The 7,496-nt window shown below is 45.7% G+C and overlaps 1 protein-coding gene across 1 annotated transcript; it reads right to left on the bottom strand.

The window, feature by feature from the left end:
- Nucleotides 1–4,379: 4,379 nt before the first annotated feature.
- LOC148034386 (uncharacterized) lies at nt 4,380–7,122 on the bottom strand. The gene has a single exon (XM_087680513.1). It carries the CDS (start codon nt 6,221–6,223, stop codon nt 4,712–4,714), a length of 1,512 nt encoding a protein of 503 aa, XP_087536639.1. The 5' UTR covers nt 6,224–7,122; the 3' UTR covers nt 4,380–4,711.
- Nucleotides 7,123–7,496: the final 374 nt, after the last annotated feature.

Raw genomic sequence — 7,496 nt, 5'->3', positions numbered from 1 at the left:
ACTTCCCCCCACTTTCTCTCACATTCATTTAGGGTCCTCAAGGACAGGACATCCCAAGAAATTGGCAGACCTGTCTCCCTGAATATCACCTCATTGCACCAAAACTTCTCATTGATTGGGTTCTCAAGTGTGGGACGGGCCTAGGGAATCTCGATTCTCCTAGTGCAAACCCATCTCCCAATCAACATCCACCACTAACACCCCACCACTACACGACTTCTCCCTGCATGTATCTTAAAGACCTAGCAGCACAATCAACAACCCTTTCCTTCAACAGCAAGCAACCTCTTACCTCCCCATGCAAGTCCCAAGCACCTTCACCAATGCTAAGGGACCAGCACTTGTCTAAGAGGGGGGTAATGTTAACCTTTTTGCAAAAAAGCCACAAGAAGTGGAAAACAACAAGCTACTAGAGTACACCAAAGGGAAGCCAAATATTAAAAAAGCAAGAAGTGCAAAAGTCAAGGAGCATTCAAGAGTGACATCCTCCTAAAGGAATAATGACTGCATCCACTTGGCAGAAATTCAAAGCATGGAAGAAGAGCGCTCATCAAGTTGAAAAAAATGACAAAATAACATAAAAGCGTCAGGCACTCAAGAAAAAATAGGAATTAGAAAAGAGGACTAAATAAATTTTGTAAAATCATTTTCGAGCTCCCTCTTTTGCAAATTGTAATTAATGCACATTTAATGGTGTGAGTGAGTTTGGACAATTAGACATGACAATAAGATTGAAGAGCGGGCATCAATAGATTATGAGCAATGGGCACCTTGAGATAAGAGACCCAGTCCAAGCTTAAATTCAAAGGCCACATACATGTGGTGGAAAATCTATTGTAAATCATTCCTACAACTAATGCAAAGCAAGCTTATCTCTTTATTCTCCACTATCTTTGCTTCCATCTTTATGTAGCCATCTCACACTCGCAGAAGTTCTGAGAGACGAGAGAGCTTGTGAGCTTGCTCTTAGTCTTTGTTGCATTACTCTATCGCTTTCCTTCACCTTCTTGGAATGAAGACGGTAATGCAAATTTCAACCATCATGGTGGTTGTGGATTTTTCATAATTTTTTTAATTGATGCTGGATTGAAGTAACACAACTTCTTAGCCATTCAAGACCTCAAGCCTGATGCGGATGACTTTTCGGATCGTAAATTGAGTGTTGGACGAGGGAGAAACTAAAGCCGGACATTTAAAGGGCCAAAATTGGGCCCAAATATGAAGGATCATGATCCTTAGGGGGCCCTTGGCCCAAAATTAGTCACCTGGGGGGGAGTTTTCATGATGGATGAGCAGATGGTGCCATTCTTGACAATTTGATGGATGGGGTGTTAGGGGACCTGAGAAGAAGGCCCCAATCTAATCAATGCAATGGAATCCCTGAAATTTTCACTCGGATTCGCCTATTGTCTCATGTGAAATGGTTGCACGATTTGAAATCTCAGTATCTATTCTTTCTCTCCCCTCCCTCTCTCTCCTCTTAGTGCTTGTTTTTATGCATCATTCTATGAGGAAAGGGGGTGGGTTGATTTGAGAGATTTCGATTTTGAGAGATGATGTTGAGACATGATGGAGCGTAGATCAATGTTTGGAGGAGCATTAGCGGTTGTTAGTGAGTGTCAACGACTTTCCAAATACGAGATACGTGTGGGATAAAGCGTTGTTTTATGAGTAAGTGGTAAATTTCATCATTTTATGATAAATCTCGATTGCAAATGGTTGTTCTTGATTGTCAATGATTTGATTTATGAGAAACATTAAGAAAATCAGCAAGAAGTAATCGTTTATTACTTTTTCTTTAAACATGCAAAACCCGTAAAAATTGTGGTTTTAGGGTAAATCATAGATTTTGGGGGTTTTGATGTGTCAATGGTGTTCGCACGATGGGATGAAATAAGGGATAAAGATAATTCTCAGCAAGTCTAATCAAGTCACATCAAAACATTGGAAATTATCAATATTTATTAATAAATAAATAGGAAAAAATAAAGAAAAATAAAAAATAGATTTTCTATATTTAAAAAATAGAAAAAAATAGTATATGTGTCCTTGGATATATGGTATGATTGAAGCATGAGGTTTAGCCTCATTTCGGTCTTATCTTTGTGTTAAAGGGAGTATTTACCACTCTTTATGAAGAAAAATACATCAAAACACTCTCCAAACCTACCACTAAATGCACAACCCTAAAAGGTAGGGAGGAGTGGGTAATAAGTGCTTGAGTACATGCTCAATTTTATTTTTATTAATACATATTGCATATAGCATACGTGTGTTTTTTGAGAATAAAAGGGTTCAATAGTATGGTGCTAACCCTATGCAATGCAACAATTACGCATAGAATGGAAGTATGGAAAGAAATGGTTTCTCACTGTCACAATGCTATTTTAAATGAATAAAAATGGTTGAACACTATGAATCATTCACAGCTGCATTGTATTCAACATATGGTCATCTTGGATGCATGGTAATTGTCTTCATTAACATTGACGCATGTTGAGAGTAAGATATCCCAAGCTGTAGGGTTAGTGATTCATTTCCTTTAGGGGACTTACTCAGTGAGGATTATATTTTATCTCCTAGAATGATTGATTAAAAGAGAGGACTATGTATTGTATGTGCTTTATGTGTTCACGGTGCATCTCACGGCCAATCCCTAAGGTGTAGAAGAGCTATAGTGTGTAACACCAATATGTGTAGGGACTCCCTATGAGGATTTTGGGAAGGGTTATCTTTTGTGTTTATTGCATCAACACACCAATGGAGAAAATTTCAAGGTGCAAGCACATATACAGCATTACTCCACAAACCTATGAGGCACATGTATACACACCATTGCTCCACAAACTTATGAGATAATCTACAATAGCTCACCCTTTGAATTTGACATGTAACCACCTTCAATATATAAGCGTCATTTTCATATGCTATGTGCATTACATGGTACTGCTGGTTAGCACAACAATAGTTTGATAGTAGGCACCTTTATAGACCGCTAGTTAGCATGAACATATTGCTAATTAGCATAAATAACATTGTAAGCTGGCAACCAGATGCACTCAAATGCACAAAAAAAATTTGCAACAAACACTTGTGGAGACTACTAGTCAGTAAAAGATGTTTAATTATTATTGAAGGTCCACTGTGTTCTTGCCAACTCGTCGTCTCCTATTTTCAGTGGAAATCTAAGAAACTTGTATATGGTTCCCCTTTCAACAATTTTGCCATGCCAACCCAAGTCCCTCAATCTCTCTTGAGGACTATTGAGTTTAGATTTGTGATAATTAATAGACTTGAACCATGATGCGTCCTTGTACATTTTGAGTGCCTACAAAGCCTTTCCCAAGTCTACCTTGTTAGCTTGCAACATCATGGATAGATGATCTGCAAATTTCTTGTCTACCCCTATATCTCAAATTCCCTCCAACCCTCCTTTCTCCGCTAGATTATCTAAGAAGCAGAAGAGGGGGGAGGGGGTGCGAGGCTATGGCTAGAAAGCAATGGGCTCAACGGGTGAGGTGCAGAATGAGTGTAAAAGACGCCCATAATTCAAAAGCGTGGGCACTGTTGGCTTACATAGACGGGATTCTTGGTGGTTTTTCGTCGAACCCCAGTGCAAGCATTGTCTTCATCCGATACCATACTCCCAGGAAACAAGGTCAACAAATGCCCTCTCAGTGTCGACTTGGAGGAAGACTGCTGCTCGGTTGGTGGATTCTGCCCATTCCCCTACCGGCAGAACATTTAGCGTATTTTCTATCAAATGCATGTCATTCTTTTTGTACAAGTCATGTATATGCAGCATTGGATATGGCCGACGTACGTAAGGAAGTTTTAAAGAGGTTTCGCCCATCTCACCTCCTCGAGATTGGAGTATTTGGTCTGGTTGGATGTGATCTGCTTAAGCAACTGCAAGATCACCAGATGAGAGGGCTCATTCTGGTAGGGCTAAATGCGAGAAGATTAAGATAGAAAATCAGTTGATAGATGATCATGTCAAGACAGTTAGCGGTTTTTCGCTTTAATCATTTTATATCAAATCGTGACAATCAAACGTTATCCCGGTTATCACACGAATGCTTTCCATCGAGTAGCGAGCTGCACTTTGCGCAGGCAAGTCAGATGTTATGACAAGACGGCACGCCCGATGCAGGATGATCGAAGGTGTCATGTAAAGGAATTATAGATGGGCAGAATCGTCTCCCACAAGGAATCAAATATCCTGCAGCTCACCAGGCGGGTTGACAAGGTGGTGACACGGAGTCAGCGTCTAGTATAGACTGCAACCTAATCAGTGGAGAGTAGGTCTCTGGCTTCAATGTGATGTTGTTTATTAGGTCTAAAAACACACCTCTAGCAACCTCCCTGATAATGAATTGTTTAATGTTTAATTAACAAACGTATACATACCAACCTGATGCAACACCAGAGGTATTCAATACAAATTTAATACGAGCACCCTTTGTATATCAAAGGCCAATGAGGAAAAGGAAAATTTCCGAGCCTTGCCGAGAGATGTTTATAGCATGTTGATTATAAGAATTGGATGAGGCTCGATATATTCTAGTAATATCTTTATGGGAGAACACACAGTACAAACTTGTAAGGAGAACCACGTTACAGGTATGTATACTCATGCATGATGGTACAGGCACACAGATTAAAAAGAGGAACCGGGGAGGGGCGGGGGGGGAAGGGTTTAAGAAGGGTTTTAGAAGAGGCCAGCAAAATCATCTTCTTTGAAGAGATCAGCGACGTCGGCGAGCTCAATGACACTGTTGTCGAACCCGTTACCGGCGATGCTGTCGATGAGGTCCAAGTCGAGGAAGGCGGAGGTCTCGAAGTCGAGGTCGAAGGGCGGGATGGTGGGGCTCTCGGAGGGAGCAGGGGAGGCGGACGGAACAGGTGGGCTGCCCAAAGGATTGGGGAAGCTGGTATTATCAGGCAGTAATGATGATGACGAGGATGGCGGGCTGGATTGATGGGAAGGGATGGCAATGGACTGCTGCTGTGCTGCTGCAGGAATGGAGTGATAAAAATGGCTGGGGTGGGGGTGATCCTCCAGGAGGCCCTCGAGGGAGAGCAAGTTGTCATCGACGTGGGGCATGGAGAGCCAATCGAAGGAGGTGCTGGAGGAAAGGTCTGAAAAGAGGCTCTTTGGGTTGAATGAGGACGGGGCAGGGGAGGGATCAGAGAAGGGGCTGGGATAATGGTGGTGGTGGGCTGGGGATTTGGGCAGGGGGCAATCCTCTGAGGAAGAGGAAGGGGAGGAAGCTCGAGAGGAGGGGTAGGCCAGGACAGAGGAAGGGGAGGAGGCGGAGGGGGTGTGAAGCTTGAGGGAGGCCTCTGTTTTGGTGGGCGATTGGTGGGCGCCCACAAAGGAGGGGTGGTGGTGCTCTGTTTCGGTGGGCGGCGATGGGGAGAGCGGCTGCCCACAAAAGGGGGGGTTGTGGGCGGCGGGCGGGGTGAAGTTGGTGAGGGCGTTGGGGCCGCGCAGCTTCTGGGCGGCCGCATCGTAGGCGTGGGCGGCCTCCTCGGCGGTGTCGTAGGTGCCCAGCCAGAGGCGGATGCGCCGGGCGGGGTCCCGGATCTCGGCAGCCCACTTGCCCCAGGGCCGCTGCCGGACGCCGCGGTACTTGTTGTGGGCGGCGGCGCCCTCCTCGTCCTCCTCCTCCGGCGCCACTTGGTGGGCCGCGCCGCATCTCTGCACGAATGTCCTGACGTGTTTCGCCCTCGCCCCTACCGCCCCTGCTCCTCCTCCATTCATCGCCCCCCTCGCCTCCTTCTTCGGATACAGCTTCCCGCTCCTCTTCCATGGCCCCTTCTTCATCACGCTCCCTCTTTTGCTGCTGCCGCTACTCTGCTGCACCCATGATGATGCTGATGATGATGCCTCCCCACCAGCTGGGCCCTTGCTCCAGTATTGCGCCCCCATGTACACATCTTGCACCTGCCTCTTCACCTTGCAGCTGTACATGGGTTGCTGCTGCTGCTGCTGCTCCTCCTCCTCCTCCTCCTCCTCCTCTCCCTCCCCATCGCTCGAGGATGAGTCGGTCGCATCTGGGTCCGTGCATATCACTCGCACCCTCTTCGGCCGATACCTCGGCCGCTCTCTGCCTACCTCTTCTCCTTCCGAATCCGATAAGAAGCACTTCTCTGCAATCCTCTGAGCTCTCTTCAGGCCTATTCTTAATGAGCCCGGGCATGCCTGAGGTCCTGGCATTGTGCTCCTCTCCCTTCTCTTCTTCTTTTTCTTCTACTTCTTTGAACAGAGTGTATTTCAGAGAGAGAATAAGCAACACGCGTGGGGAACTTGCAGCTGCCGAGAGCTGCAATATTAGTGAGCCCAAGTGAGGATTTCAGCTGGCTTTCACAGAACACACAAATTGCCGAATCTTGAGCTAAAGAGCTGCAGATTTTCAGGTGAAGATGCTTAAAATGCCCTGTTGGCGGTGCCGATTGAGCAAAGGCGAGGCCCAATGGAGAGCGCCCAACAGGGAGCTTAGCCCAATAAGATCCCCTTGTGTAGAAGGGTGCAGAACCGAGTGGGTGTGAAGAGACTCTTCTGATGAATCTTGGTTGCTGATTGCTGTGACGATGACCTCAGTGCAACGAATTAGGAGGAAAATCAGAGCTTGAGTTCCGGGAAGGAGGCGGCTTGATGGAAAGGGAACGTTTTGGGCAGCTATTCATGCTTTAAAAGGGCCACTAATCAATTTAAACTAGTGGAGTGATAAACATATAGTAGGATGCATACATAGCAAAGACAAAGAGGTGCCAAAGCAAGCAAAGGAAGTAAGTATCTTCCTTCATGACTGGGGGGGGCTGATGAAAGGAAGAAAGGTTATGTATATGCATAGCTAGCTAGCCAGAAGCAACAAGAGACAACTAAGTGCAAACAATTCCTTGTGTGAGAGGCTTGAGAATCTCTCCAAAACAAGCTTAGACTTGGGCTGAGGACTGTCTTATATGGGCTGGCTGGCTCTCTCTCTCACTCACTCTCACTCTCTCTCCCCCCTCAATGGTCTCAGCGCCTTGATTCTTTCCCTCCTTTCCTATTCTCATGCTTAGGTATAGGATTCCTCTCTGCTTCTACGACCTCTTCTTCTTCTCATATGCACAACTGGCTCAGTTTTGTTGTGAGCTTCGTCTCTTTCGAGGCTTATATACACATCAGAAGCTTCCCTTACGTGGCCCCTCCTTTCTATACTCCCGTTTTTATATAATATGGCTGCCTAGACTCTCCCAAATCCCCATTGCACGAGAGCTCTCGCTTTCCCTCCCTTTTGCTCCCAATTATTTTAACCTGCCCGCTCTCCTGCATGATCATGCATGCAGCAATCAGCAAACGTGGGGAAGGCCGACTACACTACCCCCCCCCCTTTCCCTTTTTGTGTTAAAAAAAATCATTCTTCCATCCATCCCATTATTCTTTCCTAGCCCCCTCATGAACCCCTCCCACATATCTCACATCGTCAATTTCCTTTCATCCACAC

The sequence above is a fragment of the Lygodium microphyllum genome, chromosome 6, assembly GCF_053477565.2.
Source record: "Lygodium microphyllum isolate KBCC chromosome 6, Lygodium_microphyllum_v1.1.10, whole genome shotgun sequence".
NCBI lineage: Eukaryota > Viridiplantae > Streptophyta > Polypodiopsida > Schizaeales > Lygodiaceae > Lygodium > Lygodium microphyllum.
This window is presented reverse-complemented; position numbering and strand designations above follow the sequence as displayed.